This window comes from Anser brachyrhynchus (genome assembly GCF_964034855.1).
Source record: "Anser brachyrhynchus genome assembly, chromosome: 25".
NCBI classification, from domain to species: Eukaryota; Metazoa; Chordata; class Aves; order Anseriformes; family Anatidae; genus Anser; species Anser brachyrhynchus.
The window spans coordinates 7,819,399-7,844,831 of NC_137718.1; the positions used below are offsets into that span (position 1 = coordinate 7,819,399).

The 25,433-nt window shown below is 63.4% G+C and overlaps 3 protein-coding genes across 10 annotated transcripts; 2 read left to right on the forward strand and 1 right to left on the reverse strand.

The window, feature by feature from the left end:
- Positions 1-529: 529 nt before the first annotated feature.
- HEPACAM (hepatic and glial cell adhesion molecule) lies at positions 530-6,464 on the forward strand. 3 transcript variants are annotated; one of them, XM_080567900.1, is made up of 7 exons: positions 530-1,222; positions 2,857-3,198; positions 3,438-3,719; positions 3,809-3,902; positions 4,408-4,478; positions 4,581-4,651; positions 4,734-6,464. In XM_080567900.1, exons 1-7 carry the CDS (start codon positions 1,159-1,161, stop codon positions 4,950-4,952), a joined length of 1,143 nt encoding a protein of 380 aa, XP_080424026.1. In that variant the 5' UTR covers positions 530-1,158; the 3' UTR covers positions 4,953-6,464. The 3 variants fall into 3 exon arrangements, with proteins under 3 accessions (XP_080424026.1, XP_080424025.1, XP_080424024.1); XM_080567899.1 differs by having other exon boundaries at positions 4,408-4,651; XM_080567898.1 differs by lacking the exon at positions 530-1,222 and adding an exon at positions 1,820-2,158 and having other exon boundaries at positions 4,408-4,651.
- A 135-nt stretch (positions 6,465-6,599) lies between these two features.
- ROBO4 (roundabout guidance receptor 4) lies at positions 6,600-13,390 on the forward strand. Of its 6 annotated transcripts, none has more exons than XM_080567873.1 (14): positions 6,600-7,028; positions 7,123-7,401; positions 7,476-7,614; positions 7,689-7,816; positions 8,439-8,554; positions 8,653-8,872; positions 8,946-9,067; positions 9,661-9,832; positions 9,913-10,063; positions 10,152-10,282; positions 10,836-10,958; positions 11,040-11,111; positions 11,190-11,325; positions 11,446-13,390. In XM_080567873.1, the coding sequence occupies exons 1-14, from the start codon at positions 6,908-6,910 to the stop codon at positions 12,977-12,979; spliced, it is 3,444 nt and encodes a 1,147-aa protein (XP_080423999.1). In that variant the 5' UTR covers positions 6,600-6,907; the 3' UTR covers positions 12,980-13,390. The 6 variants fall into 6 exon arrangements, with proteins under 6 accessions (XP_080423999.1, XP_080424000.1, XP_080423997.1 ...); XM_080567874.1 differs by having other exon boundaries at positions 11,292-11,325; XM_080567871.1 differs by having other exon boundaries at positions 11,040-11,325.
- Positions 13,391-13,426: 36 nt separating this feature from the next.
- ROBO3 (roundabout guidance receptor 3) lies at positions 13,427-24,332 on the reverse strand. Its single transcript, XM_080567870.1, has 26 exons — positions 24,204-24,332; positions 22,438-24,075; positions 20,149-20,475; positions 19,360-19,517; positions 19,168-19,288; positions 18,954-19,092; positions 18,483-18,610; positions 18,273-18,397; positions 18,019-18,190; positions 17,706-17,914; positions 17,476-17,557; positions 17,226-17,391; positions 16,973-17,139; positions 16,763-16,884; positions 16,456-16,672; positions 16,276-16,388; positions 15,826-15,997; positions 15,520-15,705; positions 15,301-15,442; positions 15,145-15,233; positions 14,874-15,062; positions 14,628-14,790; positions 14,400-14,561; positions 14,001-14,107; positions 13,669-13,923; positions 13,427-13,589 (listed from the first exon to the last, which is right to left on the reverse strand). The coding sequence occupies exons 2-26, from the start codon at positions 22,583-22,585 to the stop codon at positions 13,429-13,431; spliced, it is 4,020 nt and encodes a 1,339-aa protein (XP_080423996.1). The 5' UTR covers positions 22,586-24,075; positions 24,204-24,332; the 3' UTR covers positions 13,427-13,428.
- Between the last annotated feature and the right edge of the window lie 1,101 nt (positions 24,333-25,433).

Consider the following 25,433-nt stretch of genomic DNA (forward strand, 5'->3'; position numbering starts at 1 on the left):
ATCCCCCCGACATCCTGAGAACACCCCTGGCGTGTCGGCCCCATACGTTCTCAGAGCATCTCAGAAACATCCCCCGGTGCATCCCAACAGCACCCCACAGAGCGTCCTGAGAACACTACAGCACCCCCCCAAACACCCCAGAGCATCCCTCTGAAGCCTTCCCCAGAGCGTCCCCGGAGCATCCCCAGAGCACCCTACCAGAACACCCCCCTGAAGGCCCCCCCAGAATAACCCCATAGAGCCCCCTGGAGCTTCTCCCCGTGGTGTTCCCCTCCAACGCCCCCCCCAGCATCTCCCCATTGCATCGGTCCAACTTCCCAAAGCGCCTCCCTATAGCATCTCCCCGTAACGCCCCCCCCAGCATCTCCCCGTAATGCCCCCCCCAGCATCTTCCCATAACGCCCCCCCCAGCATCTCCCCATAACGCCCCCCCCAGCATCTCCCCATAACGCCCCCCCCAGCATCTCCCCATAACGCCCTCCCCAGCATCTCCCAAGAGCGTCCCCCCCAAAAATCTCCCCCGAGCACCTCCCTAAGAAGGTCCGAGCATCCTCCACTGCACCCCAGGGCTGGGGAGGCTGCTCTGGGGGGAGCCGAGCATCGCCCGTGCGAGGAGCTTGGCAGAGCTCTGTGGGAAGCGGCTCCGGGCACCCTGCCCCGCTCCCGCTGCCCCATTCAGCCGCCGGGAACCGCTGCTAATTGGCACCGGAGCTGGAGCGGGGCCCGCGGGCAGCCACGGCTTCGTTTTAAAGCATCAGCCTGGAAAAAGCAAAAGGAACGCTTGGCTTGTGGGGATTGGGGGGGGAGGGGGAGCTTTGTGAAATAACCCCCCAAACGTCCCCTTAAAAAGTAACGACAAACAGAAAGCAGGACGCAACGCCCTGGTCCCCAGATCCCATGGGATGCTGAGCGTCCCCGTGCAGCCAGGCAGGGGGAAAAATCGCGAATCTGGGTGATTTCTCCCCAAACAAATGTCAGCTCAGGCCGCTGGGGAGGCGAAACACACAGGGCTCTATTGAGAGAGCAAGGGACAAATAAAAAAAAAAAAAAAGAAGAAAAAGGAAAAAAAAAATTGGCCGGGCTGCAGGCCAGCAGCACAGAGGGACGTGCCCAGAGCGGGGAAGTGTCGCAGAGCGGGGCCCCTGCAGCCTGCCCGAAATGTGGGGAGCAGCGGCCGCCCCATGCCTGCTGCCCGCTGCCTGGCTCCTGGCGCTGCACGCAGGTAGGGGGGCAGCCAGCCTCCTCTCTTTTTCCCCCCTTTTTCTGTATTTTTTTGTTTGTTTGTTTGTTTTAACCCAATGGGGCAGGAGTGGAGGAGGCCGGTGGCTCTCGTTAAATTGGGGGGTTGGGGGGAGGCTTGGGTACAAGGCGGGGATACACGCTGCCGCCGAGCAGCCCCTCCGGTGGCAGAGGGGTGGAAAGGAGGAAAAAAAGGGCCCAGAAGCGAGGAAAAAAGCTCTGTGGGAGGAAAGCCGGTCCTGCTGGGGAGGAGTGGGGGGTGAACCCCAGGCTCAGACAACAGATTTTGGCTTCCCCAAACCCTTTTCTTGCTCAGTCTTCATCTTCCCTCAAAAGCCCCTTTCTCACCCCGCTTCTCTCCTGTTCCCCCATCCCGCTGCATCTCACCCGAATGCATTAACGCCCCAAGTGCCCCCCTCCGCCAGCACACTGATTTCTGGGACTCAGCACCCCCTGAAGGAGCAAACCCACCGCCTCTTGGGGCCAGCACAGGAAGGCAGCTGCAATTCTTCTCCACAATTTCTCAAAAGTTTGCACACAAAGGCAGCAACGGCGGGGTCAGGTTGAGGGTGCAGAGCAAATTGGATTGGTTTTGCACCCCAAAATTTATTGCGTGAAGGGGGGGGGCCTTGAAGAAACCACTGCCTTTTGGGGGAAGAATTGGTGTTTTGGGGATGTTTGTGTGATGCTTCCTAAATCCCTCCCATCCCTCCCCCCAGGACCTTGAAAATGTAAAGCAATGGGGTTAAAGCAGGGCAGGAATGGGCTCCCAGACACACGAGGGTGTGGGGATGGGGCAGGGGTCGCATCCTGACCATGTGCCTGGGTTTTATCCCAAATTTCACCCCACGGTGCCTTTTCGGGGCTGAGCTCTGTGGCTGCTGGGGAGGATGGATGGACGGATGCTGCATACCAATAGGTCCCGTGACTTTCAGGCTTGTTTAAACCCTTTCTTGCTCTGCTCTCCTCCCTCCTCGCCCCCCCCCCCAGCTGATTTCACCTTCCCCCCCTTTCAGTCTGGGGTTTGGTCAACTTCAGGTGACAGCGTCTGGATGGGGGCTCATGGATGAGGCTCTCAAACTAGTGGGGACAGGGGTATTTTGGAGATTAAACCCATTTTATTTTTATGTTCTTGGTTTTTGTTTTCCCTCAAAAGTTAGATTTTTAAGCCTTGCTGTTTGCTTTGAGCACAGACAGCTTGAATTTCCCTGTGGGGTGAAGGGTACCGGGAGGTCCCCTCGGAACTGGGACATGGTGGCTCGGTCGCCAGTGTTGTGTTTGTGCACTGGCATGGGGGGGGCGGCCGGACAAGAGCATCCTCTAGGTCTCGGGGTGGGAACCCTGTGTGTGTATCTTTGCAAGGGTTACATGAATGTCCCCGATACACTTTGCAAAGTGTTCCATCAACTCCTCCAGTGCACTTTCCAAGGGTTGTATCAACCCCCTCCCAAAGCACTTTTTTGGGGCGATGCATGCATTTTTGCAAACCTCTGTGCAAATAGTGGGGGTGCTGCAGGAGAGGGATTTTCAGGGACGCTCGTCGCGGCTCCGGGAGGGGGTTTTCCCCTTTTTCGGAGGGCCGGGACGCGGCGCCCGCTGTCTCCCCCACGTCCCCAGGTCTGCTGGCGGGGGTGAACATCACCAGCCCGTCGGCGTTGGTGCGCGGCACGGCAGGCAAGGCGGCGCTGCTGTCGGTGCGCTACGCCAGCGCCAGCCCCGACAAGCCGGTGGTGAAGTGGCAGCTGAAGCGGGACAAGCCTGTCACCGTCGTCCAGTCCATCGGCACCGAGATCATCGGCAACCTGCGGCCTGACTACCGTGACCGCATCCGCGTGCTGGAGAATGGCTCGCTGCTCATCAGCCCGCTGCAGCTGGCTGATGAGGGTGCCTACGAGGTGGAGGTCTCCATCACCGATGACACCTTCACCGGCGAGAAGACCATCAACCTCACCGTGGACAGTAAGGGTGCCCAGCCGAGCTTGGTTTTCCCCTTGGGACATCTCTCCCCACAGTGTTTTGTGAGGAATCTGTCCATCAGGGGGGTGGTCTGGGGAGTTCAGCAATACAGAGAGGTGGCTCTGGCTTGCTTGCAGCGAGGTCGGGTCCCCACTAGGGCACTGATGTCCTCCCCTTCCGTGCCATGGGTCCATCCGTGTCCTTTGGGGTGTTGGTGTCACCTTGGCTCCCCTCATCCACAGTCCCCATCTCAAAGCCGCAAGTGCTGGTGGCCTCCTCGACGGTGCTGGAGCTCAGCGAGTTCTTTACCCTCAACTGCTCACATGAGAACGGCACCAAGCCCACTTACACCTGGCTGAAGGATGGGCGGCCGCTGAGCAACGACTCCCGCCTTCTCCTCTCCCCCGACCAGAAGATCCTCACCATCACCCGCGTCCTCATGGCCGATGACGATGTCTACAGCTGCCTGGTGGAGAACCCCATCAGCCACGGCCGCAGCATCCCCGTGAAGCTCACTGTCTACCGTAAGATGTGTCCCCAGGGCTGGCCATTGCTTGCAGGTACTCCTGGTTAAGATTTTGGGGGGGGTTCCCCCCTTGCTGCTCTCTCCTAGGCCGGAGCTCCCTCTACATCATCCTCTCCACGGGCGGCATCTTCCTCCTTGTAACCCTGGTGACTGTTTGTGCCTGCTGGAAACCATCTAAGAAGTATGGCTGAGGGGAACGTGGGAGCCAACGGGGTTTCTTGTCCTGTCCCATCCCAGCCTGTCCTGCCCTTCCCTTCCCCCTTACTTCTTGCCCTGTTTTATCCCATCCAATTTGATACTGTCCCGTTCAATCTTGTCCCATCCTGTCCCATCTCATCCTCTCCTGTCCCATCTCATCCCCCTTTATCCCATCTCATCTCATCCTGACTTGCCCTGTCCTGCACCATCTCATCGCATCCCACCCCATCCCACCCCACCCTATCTCATCCTGTCTCCATCTCCATCTCCATCTCCATCTCCAACCTCCATTCCCATCCCCATAATGTCCCGCCCCGTCCCCTCCCCTCCCATCCCATCCCCTCCCCTCCCCTCCCCTCCCCTCCCATCCCATCCCATCCCATCCCATCCCATCCCATCCCATCCCATCCCATCCCATCCCATCCCATCCCATCCCATCCCATCCCATCCCATCCCCACCACCATCACCGCCTCTGTTCCCTCCCCAGACCAAAGCAGCAAGCGGAGCCACCTCCCCCCGACTACACCGAGCAGGACGAGGAGCACCCCAAGCACGAGGGTGAGTGTGGTGCCGGCAGCACGGGCAGCACCGTGCCCTGGGCACCCACCACCTTCCCCTCCCTTCCCTTCCCATCCCTTCCCTTCCCCACCTTTCCTGCAGCCGACACCATCCCGCGCGGCACCGACCACGACCGCAAGACCCCGCTGGCCCTGTACATCCTCAAGGAGCAGGTGAGTGGGCAGCAGGGCCAGGTGATGCCGGGACAAACGCTGGAGCATCGCCCCTGTGTCAACACCCACGCCCTCCCCGCAGGACACCCCAGCACCCCAGGAGGATTCACCGCCGCCTGCCGGGCGCTCGCCGGGGCGAGGGGCTCGCCGCTACCACCGCTCGCCTGCCCCCGCCCGCCCTCCCCGCTCACCCCCTGGCTCACCCGCGCGCTCCCGCACCGCCCCACGCCTTCTGCGGGCCACCGGCGTCCCCGCCATCCGGGAGCAGGAGGAAGGCAGCGCCTTGGAGATCAGTGCCTGAGCTGGCGGCGGTGGTGGGGAACACGTGGACGGCCCCCCCCGGCGTTGAGGGGTGATGTGGGGCACGGCGGGAAGTCACTAATTTGGTATTGATCTCAGCTGGAGCTGCACCCTGCCGCCCCGCGAGGGGTGCTGGGGTGTTGCTGGAAGGGCCTGGCTGCGGGGCGGGGTGTGGGGCGCACGGGGAACACACACGCACGTGCATCGGGTGTGCAGAGGGAGCGTGCACTGAGCATGCACAGAGGGAGCCCACGCACAGTCTGCAGAGTGTGTGCGCGCAGAGCACGCGTGGAGAGCACGCACACAGTGTGCAAAGAGAGCATGCACGGACGGTGCAAGCGGGCAAACATGGAGCACTCAGAAACAGTGTGCACAGTTTGTGCAGAAAGAGCAGGCAAAGAGTGAGCACAGAGATCGTTCGTGCAGTGTGCACAGAGAGTGCGCACAGAGCATGCAGAGTGTGCACAGAGTGTGCAGAGAAGATGTGCATGGAGCGTGCAGAGAACACGTATGCAGTGTGCAAAGAGCACGCATGGAGCATGCAAAAGGACATGTGCAGTGCATGTAGAGTGTGTGTGCAGAGTGTGTAGGAACATCATGCACAGAGCATGCAGAGACAGCATACATGAAATGTGTGGAGAAAGCATGCAGGCAGAGCATGCAAGAGGGCATGCAAGGAGCATGTGGAAAGAGCAGCTTGGAGCAAGCAGAAAGAGCATGTACAAAGGATGTAAGAGGGCATGCACAAGAGTGTGCAGACAGAGCATGCATACAGTGTGCAGGGATCACGCATTTAGCATGCAAGAGGCCATGCATAAAGCATGTTAAGAGAGCATACACAAAGCACGGATTGTGTGGAGATAGTGCTCATGGAGCATGTGGAGAAAGCATGCATGGTATGTGCATGGGGCATGCAGGTAAGTGTGCATGGCATTTGCAGAAAGAGTGTGTCAGCATTCGCATGTGCCTGAAGCGTGCAGAGACCATGAGTGTTCAGCAAGAGCATACATGGAGCGTGAAGATGGAGCGTGCGTGGAACCTGTGAGAAGAGCATGAACGAAGTATGCACGAGTGTGCAGGGAGCATGCACAGGGTGTGCAGAGAGAGCACGCATGCACCTTGCATGTGCAAGAGCACTGTGCACCCCCTACACACAGCCCTGTGCACGCGAGCTAGCGTGCAGGCTCTCACGTGCACTCACACCCACGCACACAGGTGGAAAGCCCCCCAGCTCTCTGGCTGTGCTGTCCCCAAAACACGGGCCCAGGCCCCACAAGTGAACACTGCTCTCCCAGCCACCAGCCAGACCCGCCCGCTGCTGCCTATGGATTTTCTGTGAAAATCACCCAGTTTTTGGCACACCCGTTCGCATTGCCCCAGGCCTCCCCAGGAATAGGTTTAGGACAAAGCTGGAGGGCTGGGTCACCGGGGTGGGTGCTGGGGCCCCCCGGGGTGCTCGGGGTGTGTGAGCACCCATGGATGCTACTAACCAATAAACTAAATGTGTTACTCAGCCTGAGGGTGCCTGGTGTGCTGGGGGGTCGGGGCTACATGGCGGAGGTAGGTGGCAGCTGAGGACGGGTGGGCTCGGTGCACCTATTGAGCATGTCCTGGCTGCAAAAAGAATGAGGTCTGGGGGACGGCTGGCAGGGAGAGCTCACGATGGGGAGAAGCAGCACCAAGGACAGTTTGGGAAACCCTGAAATTTCTGCCAGATTTCAGATTGCAGTGCCCCCTTGAGGCTGTTCACTCTGGTCCCTACTGATGGCATCCTGCCCTTCAGGCCTCCCAGCCCCAAGCCGACAGCTCATTTCTTCTTAACCTACTCTTCCCTTCAACCCAGTGGCTGCTCCCGCAGCTGAACTGCTTGCGTCCCTCCAGCACTTCCCGTCCCCTGCATCCGGCCATTGTACCCTAGCCGGGAGGGACCGGATCTTGAGAGGAAACGGGGAGGCCATGGCGGGCGGCTGGGCCACGGCACTGGGGCTGGGGCTCTGGGCCACTGCGCTGTGCCTGGGGGGCTGCCACCCCCCCGAGGGGGACGCAGAGCCCCACACCATGGTGGAGCGCCCAGCTGGTAAGGACAACCTGGGGACGGGGGACAGTGATGGGCGGGGGGATGGGACACCTTGAATGTGTCCCCACCCAGGGTGGCGTCCCCTTTCCCGCAGTGCTGCGGGACAATTTCCGCCTGCAGCCTGGCGACCTGGTGGCCACAGCGGGCCAGGTGCTGGAGCTGGACTGCGTGCCTCCCGCTGGGCACCCCGAGCCCCGCGTCACCTGGAGGAAGGACGGCGTCACCCTGCGCCCAGCTGGGGGACGTCATCAGGTCACCCGCGGGAAGCTGCGGGTGGCCCAAGTGCGCAGGACCGACGCGGGGGTCTATGTCTGCGTGGCGGCCAACGCGGCAGGTGAGCGGCACAGCCGGGGTGCCCACGTCACTGTCCTAGGTAAGTGGTGGTGGTTGAGGGGCCTGGGACATGGGAATGTGCCATGTCACCTCCCCGATGTCCCCTCCCTGCAGAGAAGCCGGTCATCGTGCGGCGGCCAAGTGACGCCGTGGTGGTGGCTGGTGGCACAGTGGAGCTGGGCTGCAGTGCGCAGGGTGATCCCACGCCACGGGTGCAGTGGCACAAGGAGAGCGGAGACCTGCCCTGGGGGAGGTAGGTGGTGGCAGGGTGGCGGTGTCACCTCCCCAGGGTGTGTGACAAGGGTGACAGGGTACCGGTGCCTGCAGGCACGAGGTGGACCAGGAGCACACGCTGCGCCTCTACGCCATGACGGCCGCCGATGCCGGCACCTACACCTGCACAGCTCAGAGCCAGTTGGGCAGCGCCGCCGCCACCGCCCGTGTCCAAGTGGAGGGTCAGTGCCAGTGCACAGGGTCATCTAGGGGGGCGTCTGTGGGGACCATCTTAGTGGGGCCCATCCAAGTGGGTCATCCAAGGGGAGTCCATCCAAGGGGGTCCATCAAAGAAGGGCCATCCAAGGGGTCCATTCAGGGAGAGTGCATCCTAGGGGGTCCTTCCAAAAGGAGGGCTCTGGCTGAGGAGGTCCATCGGAAGGGTTCCATACAAGAGGATACATCCAAGGGGTTCCATCCAGATGAGGTCCATCTAAGGGGAATCATTCAAGTAAGGGTCAGACTAAGGAGTGTCCATCCAAGGGGGTTTGTCAAAGGCGAATCCATCCAAGAGAGTCTATTGAGTCCGTATAAGCAGGATCCAACCAAGCAAGTTCCTCCAAGGGATCCATCTGAGGGGGACTCACATTAAAGTGGGATCCAGCCAAGAGGGATCCATCCAAAGGGTTCATCTAAGAAGGATGCAACAATAGCAGTCTATTATGGGGTCCATCCAAGGAGGCCATCCAAGAGCTGTCCATCCAAGGGGGCCATTCAAGTGGGTCCATCCAAAGAGATATCAGGGTCCCCAGGCACGGCTATCTGGGGTGGAGGTGCCACCGCTACACTCGCCCTTCCCTGCAGACCAGCTGCCAGCAGGCCGGCGGGAGGCCACGCCGCAGGACCTGCTGGCCGTGCGGCTGCAGCTGGACAACGGCACTGTACTGCCCACTACCGCTGCCGCCTGGCTCCGCTGGCGGGTACGTGTACTGCTGGGACACCCCAAGAGAGTGGGCTGGGATGGGGCCCTCTCCCCACGTCCTGGCTGTGTCCCTACAGCCCTTTTCATCCCCTCCAGATGATGACGCCAGGGCCAGCGCCGGAGGGCTACGTGGTGCTGTACCGCTGCCTGCTCCCTGTCGGCACCGCCTGGTCCCAGCAGGACGTGGGCAGGGAGCTCAGCGCTGTCATCCCTGTGCTCCGACGGGGCTACCAGTACGAGTTCAAGGTCCGGCCCTATGCCAGGGGGGCCTGGGGCTTGGACAGCAACAGCTGGCACCTCTGGATCCCTGAGGAAGGTACACTGGGGTGGTGGGTGGGATGTGGGGGGCAGTGGAGGTCCCGGGGGTCTCAGCATTGCTGTCCCGGCAGTGCCGAGCGCGGCGCCCCAGCATGTCACCGTGGGCCAGGCTGAGCCAGGGAATGGCACCGTTGTCGTGAGCTGGGAACCACCTCCCCCTGATGCTCACAATGGCATCATTCGGGGCTACCAGGTTTGGGGGACAGGGGGCACTGGGGGTTGCTGGCCAAGGAGGATCCATTTGAGGGGCCCATCTAAGAGGGTTTCATTGAGGGGGTAGGGGGGTTGTGAAAGGGGAATCCATCCAAGGCGGAATCCATTCATGGCAGGGTGTCCATCCAATGGGATCCATTCAAGGTGGGGTCTGTTCTGGAGGGGGCGTCCATCCAAGGGGGAATCCATTCGTGGAGGGAGTTCCATCCAAGGGGGGTCATCCAAGGGGGAATTCATTCACGGTGGGGGTTGTGCCCAAGAGGGATCCATCCAAGGTAGGGAGACTATCCAAGGAGGTTTATCCAACAGGACCCATCCAAGGCGGGGGGGGGATTGCATCCAGGGAGAACCATCCAAGAAGTCTATTAAGGGAGGTCATCCAAGGGGACCTAATCCAAAAGGGTTCCTCAAGGGGCTTTCACCAAGGGGATCTCTCTATGGGATCAACCAAGGGGTATATCCGAGAGGGACCCATCAATAAAAGTCCATCCTATGGGAGTCTATTCAATGGGGCACCCATGCACATGCCAGTGTGGCAGTGCAGGATTACCACCTATTGGCCCCCCAAACCAGGTCTGGTCCCTGGGCGAGGGCTGGTCGCACCCCACCAACAGGACAGTGGACGGAGGCACCCACCGCTTGGAGACCCCCCTGCCTGTCTCCGGGGCCAGATACTGCATCCAGGTGGCCGCATTCAACGGCGCGGGGCTGGGGGTCCCTAGCAATGCCACCTGCAGTGTCCTGGGTAGGGGACGGGGACCATGACGGGGCATGGTGGGGGGACGCAGCAGTGGCACAGAGGTGACATCAGCCATGCCCTTGCAGAGGTGACGGCAAGGAGCACTGGGGTGGTGCGGGCTCTGCGACAACCTGCTGTCATCGCAGCTGCCGGCTCACTGCTGTGGCTGGCCCTGCTCGCCCTCCTCCTCCTCCTCTGCCAGCGCCGCGCCAGGCAGGATGCCTTGGCACGCCACAGGTGAGTGGCCTGGGGAGGAGGGGTGGCAACAGGGTCCCCTGGCACAGCAGGGACAAGGACGCTGATGGCAGATGCTGTTGCCCTGCAGACAGGGGGACAGCAACGCACCATGGCTCAGCAGCCCCTGGAAACCCAGCTGCGTCCCCCAGAACCTCAGTGGCAGCAGCAGCCTCAGCAGCCGGCTCCTGGGCAGCGACAGCAGGGACCCCCAGCCCTCCTGTGAGCTCCGTGTCGGGAGACCTCACCCATGGCTATGGGAACACCCCCCCCCCCCCGCTGCTGTAGGACCACCCCCCAGTACCTGGGACCCTTCATCCTGTGCTATGGGACCCCCACCCAATGCCTAGAACCCCCCCCCCCCCCCGCCCCGGGTGCTAGAGGACCCCCATAGAGTACCTGGGACTCCTCACCCAGTGCCAGGGGATGCCCACCCAGCACCTGGCACCACCCCCCCTAAGGTGCTATGGATCCCCCATCTGGTACCTGGGACCCTACCATGCCCAACGGGAACCCCCAGTGATGCCATGGGACCCCTCAAACAGTACCTGGGACCCCCACAGGGTATTAAGGGACCTTCAAAGGGTGCCCGAGATCCCCACTTCATGCATGGGACCCCCTGATGCCACAGGACCCCCCCTCCTTGGTCCCCCTCAGTGCCACCAGACCCTCTCCGCAGGCAGCAGGAACCCGGGGACAGACAGAGCCTGGGGTGCAGGGGGCAAGGGGCTCAGCACCTGTGGGTGCCCAGCCCTGACAGCTCTTGCCCTGACAGCCCTGTCCTCGGAGCCTCCGAGCCTCAGTCCAGCGACATCCCCCAACTGCAGCGACCTTCGCAGGGGACACCCCAAACTCAGCACCCTGAGCCCAGCACCCTGGGAGCACATCCACAAGAGAGGTGGGGACAGAGCGTCGGGATGGGGGGAGTGCGCCGCAGGGACACCTGGAGGTTGTTCACGGTGGCTGTGTCCCCACGCAGAGCTGGACCGAGTGCACAGCACCCCGGTGCAGGCAGCTGGACTCGGGACCATCCCCATCCCCGCGAGTGGTGGTGAGTGGGGGACACGTTTTGGCCTGGAGGCTGGGTGGCTTCAGCAGAAGGGACAGGACAGTGACGCCACGCTGGCAGGAGGGGACCTATGGTGGCTGCCAGCCGTCATCTCCCCGAAAGCACGGCGGGGCAGTGCCTTGCTGGCATCCATCGGCACTGAGACACTGGTGGCACCCCTAGGGCAGCCCCGCGCCTGGCACCCTGCAGGGACTCGGTGAGTCTACGCATCTCCTGCGGATGCCCTGGGTGATATGGGGTGGCCCCTTCCTGCACCCCAGCCACATGCTGCAAGATGGACCAGTGGCAAAAGCCAGCATGTCCCTTGTGCCTGCAGGTTCCCGGCCACTGGGTGCTCAAGGGACATGTCCCCAGTTACTGGAAACCCAAGAGACTCGTCCCCAGTCACCAGGAGTCCCAGGAACATGTCTCCGGTCACCAGGAGACCGAGGGACATCTTGCTGGTCAGCAGACAACCCAGGGACATGTCCCCAGACACTGGGAGCCCTAGGGACATGTCCCCAGGCCCCAGGAGACCCAGGGACATGTCCTCAGACACTAGGAGCCCCAGGGACACGTCCCCAGGCCCCAGGAGACCCAGGGACATGTCCCCAGACACTAGGAGCCCCAGGGACACGTCCCCAGGCCCCAGGAGACCCAGGGACATGTCGCCAGTCACGAGGAGCCCCAGGGATGTGTCCCTGGTCATGAGGCACCCCAAGGATACATCTCTGGTCACCAGGAACCCCTGGGACATGTCCCCAGTCACCAGGAGCCCCACAGACATGTCCCCAGTCGCAGGGAGCTGCAGGGACATGTTTCTGGCCACCAGGCACGGCAAAGATATGTCACCAGCCAGGGGGTGCCCCAGGGATATGTCCCCTGTCAGCAGGTGCCCCGAGGACATGTCCCCAGTCATTAGGCACTCTAAGGAAATGTCCCCAGTCACCAAGTGCCCCAGGGACATGTCCCCAGCCACTGGGCACTCCCTGCTCACCACATGTCATGAGAACAAGTCCCCAGTTGCTGGGCACCCCAGGGACACATCACCAGACACCAAGCGACCGAGGGACATGTTCCTGGTCACCAGACATCCCAGGGATGTGTTCCCAGACACCAGGCACCCTGAGGATACATCCGTGGTCACCAGGCACCCCAGGGATGCGGCCACAGTCACTGGACGCCCCAAGAACATGCTCCTGGCCACCAGGCACCCTGAAGACGTGTCCCCAGACCCTGCCCGCCTTTCACTGGCGCTCAGCGATGGGGTCCTCACGCCACAGCAGGTGGCCGAGGACCTGGAGCAGGCACGGGAGGCCATCCACCCCATGGACACCCCAGGGATGGAGCATCCCCTGATGCAAGCGGTGTCCCCAACACGTCCCCGGTGTGTCCCTGTGCCCCGGCCCCTCTCCCCTCCGCACACCTACGGGTACATCTGCGGACCTCCTGCCTCAGAGCTGGGCGAGGGGGAGGAGGAAGAAGAGGAGGATGACGAGGAGGAAGAGAGGACAGACACGTGGGACCAGGGAGGCTCCCCGGGGGGGTCTCTGCTGAACGGCTGGGGCTCCGTCTCGGAGGGAAACGTCCCCAGCACCCGCTGCAGCCTGGCGAGCTCCTCCGACGGCTCCTTCCTGCTCGATGCCAGCTTTGCCCGGGCTCTGGCTGTGGCTGTTGACAGCCTCTGCTTCAGCCTTGAGGATGCCGATGGAGCCCTTGCCCCCCTGAGTCACCAGGCATCGTTCCCTCTCTGTGGGGAGGTGGCCCTGGGGACAGGGACGGGCAGCCCCTGGGCCAGGGTGGCCAGCAAGCAGGGCGGGCTCCTTGCCGGGGACAGGAGGGACAGGAACGCAGCGGTCCCCAGGGTATAGAAGGTGGGAAGGCCAGAGCCCGCCTGGCTTGGCTAAAATCCAGCTTTATTCATTGATTCCCCCAAAAGGGGCTCTCTGCTAGAAAAACCTACATGCAAAGGATGGGCAGCACCGGGGCAGCAGGTGCCCCTCCTGCTCTTCCTCCCTTCGTCCCTCCCAACAAGCCTTGGCCTCAGGGTCCTCATCCTTCTGGGGTACCCTCATCCCCTGTGACTGTCCTGGGCTGTCCCAAACCTCCTCATCCCTCCCAAGCATCCTTGTCCTTTCCGAGCATCCTCAGGCATCCTTAGCATCCTTTTCCCCACCCAGAGTATCCTTGTCCCTCCCTCAAGCTGCTGCCCACCCCGCTGGCTCTGTGCACACCTATTTATGCATCTCAGACAAAAATTAACGAGCATCCCATTTCTACCCCGACGTCCCCGTCCCTGTGTCACTGTCCCCACGCAGCCTCATCGCTCCTCATGTGGCGGGCAGGGTGACAGCGGGTCCGGGTGGCGGCTGCGCCCCGAGCCGTGGCCACGGGAGCTGGTGGAGCCACGGGACGAGGCGCTGCCAGTGGTGGAGCAGCCGCGGGCCAGGAAGGAGGGCTTGCTGTAGGGGACGATGTCACCTGCAGGGGAAGGGACACAGCTGGTGGCGGCCCCCACCCTGACGCTTGTCGTCGCGATCGGCTCCCCGGGAGGGCTTACCCTGGCGGGGTGGGCGATGGGCAGCCTTGCGCTCGGCACCGCTCGGCTCCTGGCTGGGCAAGGGGCTGGGGGTCTCACCTGGGGGTGGCAGCGGGGGCGGCGGCAGGTCTGTTGCAGGGAGGGAGCGGGGGCTGAGCGCCACGGGCGGCCCCCGCCGCCCCCCGGGCACCCACTCACCTCCCAGATGCTGCTCCCGGCGGTAGCGGCTTCCTTTGGGCTTCGGGCGACTTTTCAGGGTCTCTGAGCGGGTTTTCCCTGGGAGTGATGGAGCATCAGACCCCCCCCCGATGGTGAGACATCCCCAGCCCCTGCACTGGCACCCCGGGGCTCACCTGTGCCATGGGGGCGGTGGGCTCGGGGCACGCGGCCCTCGCTTGTGTCTGGGCTGCGGGGGCTCAGCGGGGGGCTTGGTGGCAGTCCTGTGCCACGGGGGGGCCTCCTGGGAAAGAGGGGGGGGTGACGTGGGGCTGGGGGTCACCGCCGCTGCCTGAAAGGGGTGGGGAAGTGGGGGGAGCATAGTGGGCCCCCCCGTGCCGTGCTGGTGTCCTGGCGGCACAGCTGGGTTGCAAAGCCCCAGCCAGCTTGCGCAGTGGCAGCACAGCCGGGTGGCGCTGCCCTGGCGGGACCTCAGTGTTACGCCCGGGCCGCGGTGCCATGTCCCCACTGTGCTGTGTCACGGCAGGACATGGGCTGAGGCGGGCCTGGCAGCCTGAGCAAGCGGCATCTCCTACCGGGGCAGGCGGGGGCTGTCGAAGCGGTGGGGGCTGCAGATGTCCTCGCGGGGTGTGGGTGCCAGCACGGCAGGGGACCAGCAGCCGGCAGGGGTGGTGGGTGAGGAGGTGGCGGGCTGAAGGACGCCCTCCCCGAGGGGACACCGGTCCTCCAGCCCCAAGCTGCAGGGAGCAGAGGGTGGGCACTGGGGCCAGCGTGCCACAGCCCCCCTGGCCACATGCACTTACCTGCCCTCCTCTTCTCCTTCCTCCACCTCCTCCTCCTCCCCTTCCTCCTCCTTCCCCTCCTCCTCCTCAGCATATTGGCTGAGCTCGCTGGCCGAGGGTGGTGGGGGCAGCAGCTCTGTCCAGCTCAGCACGGGCGTTTGCACTGCTTTCCCCAGGTTTTTCCCTTTGGGGTTAGGGACGCGGGGCTGCAGAGACAGGGATGCCCCACAACGTCCCCGCATCCCCCCGGCACTGCCATGGCCCTACCGTGCTCGGGGCGGCCGGGGGCCAGGTGGGCGTACAGGGTGGCCGGCGGCTCGAGGCCGTGCTGCGAGCAGGGGCGGTGGAAGGTGCGCAGCTCCTCGCCGCCCGCCTCGATGCTGCTGTAGATGGGTCCCTCGGCAGCCCCTGCCCCGAATGGCTCCGTCTGGGCGATGTAGCGGGAGATGCCGGCCTCTGCAGAGCACGGCCAGCCCTGTCAGAGCTGGCTGCCATCCCCAGCCCCTTGCCAGCCCCCAACCCCAAGCTGACCCCTCACCGTTGTAGTATCTCTCAGCGGTGTCCAGGCTGCTGGTGCCACCGCCACACCACGTGTCCACCAGCCATGGGTGACCGCCAGCAGCAGCCCTGTGAGGACACAGGCTGAGGGCGCATCCCCGGGTGGGCTGCAGGTCCCAGGGGGCCATGCTGTTACCTGGGGCTGCCTCGCGCCGGAGCCGGGGTGTGCAGAAAGGCGAGCGCAGAGAGAGATGGATGCTGGGCCGAGGGTGCAGTGGGGCCGCGGCAGGTCCCTGCAGCACCCATGGGTGCACCCGTGGGCGTGTAGGCAAAGGAGGCTGCAAGGAGAGGAACCCTGTGTGGGCGCTGGGGGCAAGTGGATCTGGGGCGCCCAGGGCCGTGCCTGTACCCATACCCGTGAAGTGGCTCAGTTCCTTCCTCCTCCGGCGGCGGCCGTAGAGCCAGGCGCCAAAGCCGGCGAGGACGAGCCAGCAGGCACCGCCAATGCCAGCGATGAAGGCCGGCCGTCTCGCCATCTCCGCCAAGTGCTCAGCCACACCGCCCCGGCCTACTGGCCCCGCTTCCTGCTCCACAGGAGGTGCTGCAAGCAGAGGGGGATGGGGACACCGGCGGGTTCCAAGGAGCCATCCATGGCACCCACCCCAGGGAGGACCCCTGTAGCCTCCACCCATGGGTGCTGCACAGCAGCGGGGGCACTCACCGATACGGATGGGGACAGGTGCACTGCGAGCACCCACACCCGCCCCGGTGGCTGCTGCCACCTCAGCGCGATAGGGGACACCAGGCACCAGCCCCTGCAGCACCGTTGCCAGCACCGTCCCCTCCACGCTCTGGTTGATGTGGAATCGGCTCTCGTTGCCCAGGCACCAGATCTGGTGGGGGGATGCATCTTCATGGCAGGGGGCCGGAGGGGAACGTGGGGTGTGATGGGGACGTGGGATGCAATGGGGGCTTGGGAGGCGATGGGAATAACGTGCGTGATAAGGATGTGGAACGAGATGGAGATGTGGGATGCGATGGGGATACAGGATTCAGTGGGGACGTGGGATGGGCTGGAGATGTAGGATGCAATGGGGATGTGGGATGCAATGAGAATGCGATGAGAATGCGGGATGTGATGGGGATGTGGGCCCCTGCTGGCCCCACTTACCCGGTAATCACGAATGACACCATTCTGCTCAGCCAGCGGTGGCGGCTGCCACGAGATGCGGACGCTGGTGCCGTTCCCCACCACACTGACGGCCCGTGGTGGGGCACTGGGGGCTGCAGGGCGACACGGGGTGTCATGGCCATGCTGCCCCACATCCCCGCATCCTGTCCCCACACTCACCCGCCTCGGGGGTGCGCAGGGCACGCACAGCACTGTCGGGACCGTGGAGATGGTGGAAGTAGGGCCGCACCTTCACCTCGTAGTCCTGGCCGCGGCGCAGCCCAGTGAGCAGGGCACCCCGCTCGCCCGGTGCCCGCACGTCCCGTGCCTCCCAGCGCCCACCACGCCGCCGGTACAGCACCTGGTAGCCCTGCACAAAGGGTGACGGGGGCTCCACCTGAGGACACAAGGGATGGGGCGGGGTGGGGGGGCCGTGGGAGGTGCAGCATCATGTCCCCCTCCCCTCCCGCTGTGTCCCTGCACTCACGGTCCAGGAGAGGCGGACGGCACCTGGCGGCAGCACCACTGGCTCCTGCAGGTGCACGGCCACTTGCGCCAGCTCCGTTGGCACCTGCTGAGGGTTCAGGCCTGGCTGCGTGGGGCTAGCATCTGCCAAAAAGCAAGACGGTGTCGGGTGCACGGCCACAGGGATGCACCAAAGGGTTCTGGGTCCCTTTGCACCTCTTCTGGGTCTCACCTTGGGTGCGGATGGGCTCCGAGACTCCGCTGGGGTCGCTGAGCCCATGGGCGCTGACTGCCCGCACCAGGAAGAGGTAGACGGTGTCAGGGACGAGGCCGCTCACTGTGTGTGTCTCGCCCTCCACGTTGGCTGCCACTGTCTGCCACGGGCCACCTGCTGCCTCGCTGCCAGGGGACAGGGGTGACCCATGGCAGGGTGGCACCGGGCCACCAGGTCCCCATTGAACCTGGAGAGGGCAGCTGTGGGATACCTGAAAGCTTCCACAACGTAGGTGACAGTAGTGCCGCCGCTTTGCTCGTTCCCTTTCCAGCTCAGGGTGACACTGCTTTTGGTGACGTTGGTGACCAGGGGGGTGGAGGGTGGCCGAGGGATGATGGCAGGTGCTGGGGGTAGTGGGGAAAGTCCAGATCCATCACCTGTGGGGAGAGGCGCCGAGACTCATGGCAGCTGCTTCCCCAGTCCCGTGGCTTCCCTGGTCCCACAGCACCCCCACGACTCACCTTGCACCTGCAGGGTCCCACTCCAGCGCGTCTCACCCATTGAGCTGGTGGCCACACACTCGTACTGCCCCGAGTCTGTCACCTGCAAAGGGAAGAGCTCCTGCCCCATTGCCCTGCGCAGCCATCACCCTGGGCACCCGGCACCTTGGGCACCCAGCACCCCTTGCAGCCAAGCCCCCATCTCAGCCCCCCCCCAGCCCTTCAGGGCTCCCCCCAGCGGGACAGCTCACCCGCAGGCTGGTGATCTGCAGGGTGCCATTCTCCAGCAGGCTGGCGCGGGTCTCGGGGCCCGGCATGGCCCGGCCGTCCTTCAGCCACCCCACGTGGGGCTGGGGGTCACCGGCCACCCAGCAGGGCAGCCACACCGTGGCCCCCACTGGCAGCACCGTGCGGTTGGCGGGGCCCCAGTGGATGACAGGTGGCCCATGCTCGGCGGGCGCTGCAGGGTGGGGGAAATATCCAAATGAATCCCCCCCTTCCCTGCCACGGTTCAGCACGTGAGCTGAAAATGCACATTTTCTGCCTGACTTGGCGCCCACCTACCCGCCTCCACCTCCAGCAGTGCCTTGGCCAGGACGCTGCCGGCCACACTGATGGCCTGGCACAGGTAATAGCCTGCGTCGGTCGGCTGGACGGCGGCGATGGTCATGGCGCCACCGGGGGCTACCGAAAAGCGGCTGGCCGTCTGGGGGGGCTGGCCCGGGAACAGCAGCGTCTGGGGGAGGAAGGGAGGCAAGGCTCTGCTGTATGGTGGGGGCAGGGGTGTCGGAGGGCTGGGGACAGTGCTGGGGACAGACCTGGCTGCCTTCCTTCTGCCAAAACACGGCCGGTGGTGGATTGCCCGTGGTCTCACACTGGAAGGTCACGCTGCGGCCAGGGGGGACGCTCTGGTCATGGGGCCAGGTGACAAGCTGGGGGGGCACTGGTGCAGGGGGGAGACAGAAAGAAAAGGGGGGGGTTGCATACTTGCAAGTACGCTGGGGTGCTCCTTAGGGGTCCCCCCTTACCGCGCACGATGAGGGTGCCTGAGGCCTCCGACTTGCCCACGCTATTCTCGGCCACACAGGTGTAGGTGCCCTCATCTTCCACGCGCACCTGGCTGATCCTCAGGGTGTTGTCAGCCAGCAGCTCCCACCTGGGGAGGAACCCCCGAGCCCACGGCACCGGCGGGGCAGCGGGGTGCCACGAGGGTGCCATGGGGACGTGGGGTGTGATGGGGACATGGAGGGAGATGCAGGATGCAAGCAGGGATGTGGTTGCAGTATGGAACCATTGTGTTGGGGACGTGGAATGTGAAGGGGAGGCACCATGTGATGAGGATGTAGGTGTGGTGGAGATACAGGATACAAGGATGCGGTGGGGATGTGGGATGCAGTGAGGACATGGGATGAGGTACCAGCACACCCAGCCCCATTACAGATGCCCACCCCAGCACCGGCCGTGGCAACCTCTGTGCCAGCCCCTCGCCCACCACTTACCTTCCCGGTGGCAGCTCACCATCCTCCTTGCGCCAGCGGGCTGTGGGCCGGGGGTCCCCCAGCGCCTCACAGGGGAACTCGGCCATCTCGTCCACCAGGACCGCTTGGTTTAGTGGCCGCTTGCTGAACGCGGGGCGTTCTGTGGGGCAGCTGCTGTCTGTCACAGCCCTGCCACCCCCAGCCCCCCCAAAAGCACATCCTCGCCCCCACGCACCGAAGACCACCAGCTCAGCCGGCTCGCTGTCCCGCTTCCCCACCATGTTGGTGGCCACGCAGACGTAGATGCCAGCGTCACTCTTGCGTGTGGTGGCCATCATCAGCTTCCCACCACGGATCTGCCAGGAAGCCAAGCTCAGCCAGGGCCCAAACACCAACCCTGGTTTTTGGGGACCACCCTGTCCCTCACCGTGATGCGCTCGTCCTTGTCATTGAGCTGGGCACCGTTCTTCTTCCATGAGACAGTGGGCTCGGGGTGGCCACGGGGTGGAACGCACTCAAGGACAGCCGGCTCACCCACTGCCACCACCACATCCCCGGGGGGCTGCCGGAAATCATCCCGCAGCACTGGGAGGGGAGGGATGCCACGGTGTCAGCCCTGCCTCAGTTTCCCCATCTGTATGCTCCTTCTGCAGCGGGAACCCCTTTTGTGGGCAAAAAACACCCTTTCCCAGCATGGAAATGATTTCCCAGGGGACAGCAATAAAACCCGGTGATGCTGCAATTAATGTTTGCATGACCGAGGAGCGATTCTGGTGCTTAATCCAAGCCCAGTGCAGACTGCCCCCCATTGTGCATCCACCCCCACCCCTCTCGTGTCCCCCATCACCCCCAAACCCTGGGTTATTCCCAGGGCTGACACTCAGCCCCACAGGACCCCAGGGTGCCACCGAGCCACCCAACAAAGCAAGGGAAGACAGGGGATGCCACCAGGGATAATATTTTCACTTGTTTTCATTTAGCAGCACCAGGGCTGGGGGAGGGGGGGGGTTTCACCCCCTCTTCCCCATAGGGTGGCAGCAGCGCAGATCGGAGGTGACAACAGGGAAACAGAGGTGGACTGGAAGACCCCTGATATCCCCCGATGCCCCTCCAAATGAACCATTCCCTGTGACCTTTTCCAGCGCTGACCGGGGCAGCAGCTCTGCCCCAAGCCAGCAGCTGGGAAAAGGGGGGTGGCAGTATGGAGGGTGCTCACCAGCCACCTCCAGCGAGGCGTTCCTGCTGGTGGCTTCACCCAGGTAGTTCCTGGCCACACAGACATAGACGCCCTCGTCAGGTTTGCCACGGCGACCATGGATGATGCGGAGGAAGAAGAGGGAGCCGCCGGGCAGCAGCGTGCGGTGGGAGCGGGGGTCTTCACGGTCCGTCTCCACCCGCTCACCGTCCTTGTACCACTCGACGGCGGGCGGGGGGCGTCCCTCCGCCTTGCAGCTCAGCGTGGCCGGCTCACCCTTGGACACCAGCAGGTCCGAGGGGTGCTCCACGATGCGGGGTGCCGAGTCCTCCAGCTGTGGGTGGGACCCTGAGGAAGTGTGTTGCATACCCTGAGGATGCTCAGCCCCCAGGAGGTGAGATGAAGTGTGGCCAGGGCTCAGCTGGCAGTGGGGAGGGCTCCCATGCATCCTTCCCCCCCATGTCGCTCCTGTGCGTCCCCCTCCCTGGTCCCCCTGTGTGGGCTGGGAGCAAGGCCAGGAGGGTGCAGGGCAGGAGATGTGGGGATGGGGACACGGATAGGGATAGGGACAGGATGGAAATGGGAGAAGGAGGAGGGAGAGGGGGAGAGAGGGAGAGTCAGGACAGGGATTGGAATGGGGACGGGGACAAGGACAGGGTTGGGCATGGGAATGGGGACTAGAATGGGGACAAGGACAAGAACAGGGATGAGGATGGGGACAAGGATGGGAATGGGAGCAAGGATGGGGAGGGGGATGCAGCCTAGGACAGGGATGAGGACGGGGACATGGGTGGGGATGGGCATGGGAATGGAGGTGGGAACAAGGACAGGGATGGGGACAAGGACAGGGAGGGGGACACGTGTCCTGGCCTGAGGAGGGTGCTGGACCAGGAAGCCTGGGCAGTGGAGGAGAGGAGAAGGGTAGTCAGAGCCCACAGTGTGCAGGCACTGTCCCAGGAATGGTGGGCCGGCAGGGCAGGGCAGTGGCTGCAGCTGGGGGGCTCAGTAATTAAGGGGCCTGGCCCGGTGCTGTACGGAACGGCTCAGTGCAGCACAGTTTGTCCCCGTTTGGTACTTTTGTTGCCTGCTTCCCCTGGGATGCGGCACGCCAGGAGTTGGTGACATCAAGGTGCAGAAAATGTTTGGTTTTAATTAAAAAAAATAAAATAAAATGCCTCCCCTCCCCATCAAGTCTGTGTGGCTGTTTCTCAATGGATCCAGGGAAATCCCTACCGTTAAGGCAGGAGAATTAATTAACGCTCATTAATGCTGGTGCCTGCATTGTATTTGTGCCAAGCCAGAGTTCAGAGCAGCGTTTGCCACGCAGAGACCCCCCAAACCGGGGCGGGCCAAGAAATCCCAGCCCCTCGGTGAGCCCTTCGGGAGTTAATTAAAGAGCGAGACTTTAATGACGCCCCAGCCCCGGCTTCCTCCAGGCTGTGACCGAGCGGCACAGCCCGCTGTGTCCCCAGGGCCACCAACGGTGTGTCCCGACGGGTCCCCCAGTGCCATTTCGGCGTGCCCCAGCGCCGGCGCTGCAGGTGGAGCTTCGGGCACGGAGGGTCACTGCTGTCACACGCAGATGGGGCGGGGGGGGTGCGTGCGGGCAAGTGGCACCGGGAGCCGGGGGGGTCACCCCTGCGGGACACAGGGGAGCCCCGGGCGAGAGGGACGTGCTGCCGTGGGGACGGGATGCTGCGGGGGTCCAGGCACCCCGGGGGGCGCTGCTGGGCGCGGGGCTAATTGGGACGAGCCGGGGGGTCCGAGCCGGGCCCCTTCCCGAGCCCAGCCGGCTGCGATGGGACAAGGGGGTCCCGCAGGGGGGCTCCTGCAGCAAGGCTCCCCCTCCCTGATCGGCCCGCCCTGACCCAAACGGAGCAAAAATTTGGGGCTCAAAGAGAGGGGAAGAGCTCCAGAAGTGCCCTAACGCAGCCGGACGCCCCCGTCCCTCTGGTACCGCCTCTGCCCCGGAGACCCTCCCGGCTCGGGGAGCGCGGTGGCTTTGGGGACACGAGAGCGGCCTCGGTTTGGGGCACAGAGACGGTTTGGGAACATGCGGTGCCCCCGGCTCGGGGTCGCAGGGTCGGTTTGGGAAACGCGGATCTTGTTCGGGGGATGCGAAGCCGCCCCCAGTCGCAGGACAAGGAGCAGGTTTTGGAAAATGGGGCTGCCCTGGGGACGCGGGACGGATCTGCGTGTGGGGGCGCGGGGCCGGTCCCCGTTCGGGTCCCGGGTCGGGGCTGCGGGGCCGCGGGGCCGGGACGGCGGGGCCGGGACGGCGGGGCCGGGACGGCGGGGCCGGGCGCGTACCGTTGCCGGCGGTGAGGTTGCGGAGGTCGAGCGCGGTGATGCTGCCGTTGAGGCCGAGCAGCAGCTCGGAGGAGTTGGACATCTCGGCCGCCAGCGAGTCCGCGAACAGGTTCATCTGCAGCAGCGCCTTCAGCAGGTACCGCAGCATGCTGGCACGGCTCGGCACGGCCGGACCCGGCACGGCCTGGCCGGATCCGGCACGGCACGGCTCGGCTCGGCTCGGCACTGCCAGACCCAGAACGGCACGGCAGGACTCGGCTCAGCTCGGCGCGGCACGGCCGGACTCAGCACGGCTCGGCGCGGCACGGCACCGCCCCCCGGTCCCGGCGGGGAGCGGGGGCGAGGCCAGCGAGAAGCGGGGGGGGGGGGGGGGGGGCTCAGAGGTGGGGGGCGGAGAGAAAAGGGGGGGACTCGGGGGGGGGGGGGCAGAGGGTCCTGAGCTACTCCCCACAGCCGAGGGGGGTGGAAGGAGGAGAAGGATGAAGGGGAGGAAGAGGCTGCTGGGGAGCCCAGGACGATCCCACAATATGTCGGGTCCCAGCTCTGCCATCACCCCCTGCTCTGCCTTTGCAAAACGCCTCCCGAATTCATAATTGGCAATTAGCGGCTTTATTAATGCGACGGGCTACCGTGTGAAGCAATGCACCTTTTCGGAGCTGGCTGCTCCCGGCGCTAATTGGAGCCTGAGCGTGGCCCCCCAGCTGCATCCCCCCGGCGTGAGAAGGGGCTCGTTAGGGTGGCACTAATGACCAGGCTGGAAAAGCACAAAGCTGCGGCTGGCGACAGGGTGGGGGCAGCGAGGGGGCTCGGGGTGTGCGGGGCGGATGGGAAGAGGTGGCTGGGAAGGGGAACGGGTGATGGAGATACAGTGGGGTGACAGCTGTGTGCACATCTGGAGGTGCCTATGACCCCCCCTTGCCACAAAGCTGGAAGAAGCAGCCACCGGGCACACACATCTGGATGCACACCTGCAGATGAGAGGGGGCCTGTGCGGCTCAGCTCATCTGTGGTACGAATGTGCTCCAACACAGGTTCACATCTGGAGGCTTTTTTTGGGTCATTGTGCACAGCTGGGAGACAGCAGGCTTTTATGATGCAGAAGTGGGGTGCAGCTGGTGTGCACAGCTGGGAGGCTTGGGCGTTGTGCGTGCCCACAGCTGGACGGGTCCCTGGTGCCACAGCTGTGCACATAGATGCAGGCACCTTTGTGCTGAAGTGCACACACAATTGGAGAGCTGCATACTTTGAATCTGTGTGCACCTGGAGCCATGGCAATGTTTAGCGTGCTTTCAACTGGACGTGCGAATAGGATCTGGGTGAGTTCACATCTGGCCATACGTCTGGAGGGCTCTGGAGAGCGGGCACACACATGGAGCTGTGCTGGGGGCCACAGGTGTACATCTAGAGGGGTGCAGAGATGTGCAGGCGTGCACAACTGGAGGGGCACGGGCCATGCACACATCTGGTGGCATGCTGGCATGTGTGTTGGGTGCACATCTGGATTCCTGAGGCCCTCTGGCACATCTGTGAACACCTGGGAGCCACTCCGCCTCTTTCAGCCCCAGCCAGGAAAGTCACCGCCGCGACCACAGAGCTCCTATCTGGGCATCTGCAGGGCATGCATTATTCATGCCTCCTCTTGTTCATGGGCAAGAAGAGAAAGCAAATAAATATTAATTTAATAGTAACACAAAGCTTTTCCATTTCTCCTGCTGGGCTTTCAGCAGTCCAGGGACTCCCGGTAGGAAAAAGTGGAAATAAATTACCTGCAGAATAACAGGTTTATCCAACTACTATACAAACAATTCTCTGCACTGGTAATTGAAAGTGGTGCTGGCATATTTAATGCCATGGCATCTTCCACCCCCCAAGCCTCGGGTTTCTGTGTGCCCCCGAAAGCCAAGCAGCGAGGACAGGGCACCTCCAGCATCTCCTTGGCCAGGAAAGGGAGTAGAGGAGGATGTTAACCCCTCTAAGGCGGTGACAAGCCGTGCACCGGGGATCCCACAGCTACCCGTCCCCAGAGAGCTTTTGGGCCTCTTTTAATGGAGTGCTCTGTAGAGAGGAGAGTTTTTAATGTGAATCCGAGGGTTTTGGGAGCCCTGGGGATTAAAGCACCCAGCCCTGGCTTGTTGGAAATCCTCTACATTAACCCTGCTCTGGGTCACCCAAGGCCTAAGACAGGCGAGAGAGGCTCCTGAGGGCGGCACACGCAGATCCAGCCCCCAAAACCTCCTCTTGGGACGGGGAAAGCAGACAAAGGAACCACCTCGTCCCGGCAGCTAATCCCCCGATTTGTCCCTGTTAATCAGCTGGGCAAACAGCGAGCGCGGGGTGGTGCTGGGGGCATCGCCTCCTCCTTAGCAGATTTATCACCGCCGCCGCGCTGCCTAATTGCCCTTTAATTCGGCGATTAGTGGCTGTTTGCGCAGGGCTTGGGCGCCGTTCGGCGTGGCCAAAAATTGCTCCTCGGCATTTTTGCGTCAGGTTAGGGCAAGGGCGAGGCTCTCCCCAGGCTTCGCCCTCCGCGTCCCTCTTTATCTCAGCAGTCTCCGTCCCCGCCTTTCCCAACCCTCTGCGGCGTCGCCGGGTGGCATCGGGGTGGGGAAACTGAGGCACGGAGCCGCAAGGCGGGAGCGGGGTGATGACAAGCGGCGAGGCATTTGTACGGGCAAATGAGCGGCTAGGAGCCCCCATGCCGATGCGGGGGATGTAAATCCCTCACAGCCCGGCTATTAGCATACCCCCGGGGAGTTCCCCGCTATCGCCTGTGTCCGCGGCTGCCTGGAAATGCGGCGCGTTGAATATTTATACAGGGCACGGGACGGCGTACCGGGGAGGAGGGCCCCGGGCGCAGCAAGGGGGAAGGGACGGGGCGCTTTAGGTGGTGACACCGGGGTGCTGGAGAGGAGCAAAGCGGGGTGTCTTAGGGGATGGTGGTGGGATGCTTTAGGGTGATGCTGGGGAGTGCGGTGGGATGCTGCAGGGGCGATAAT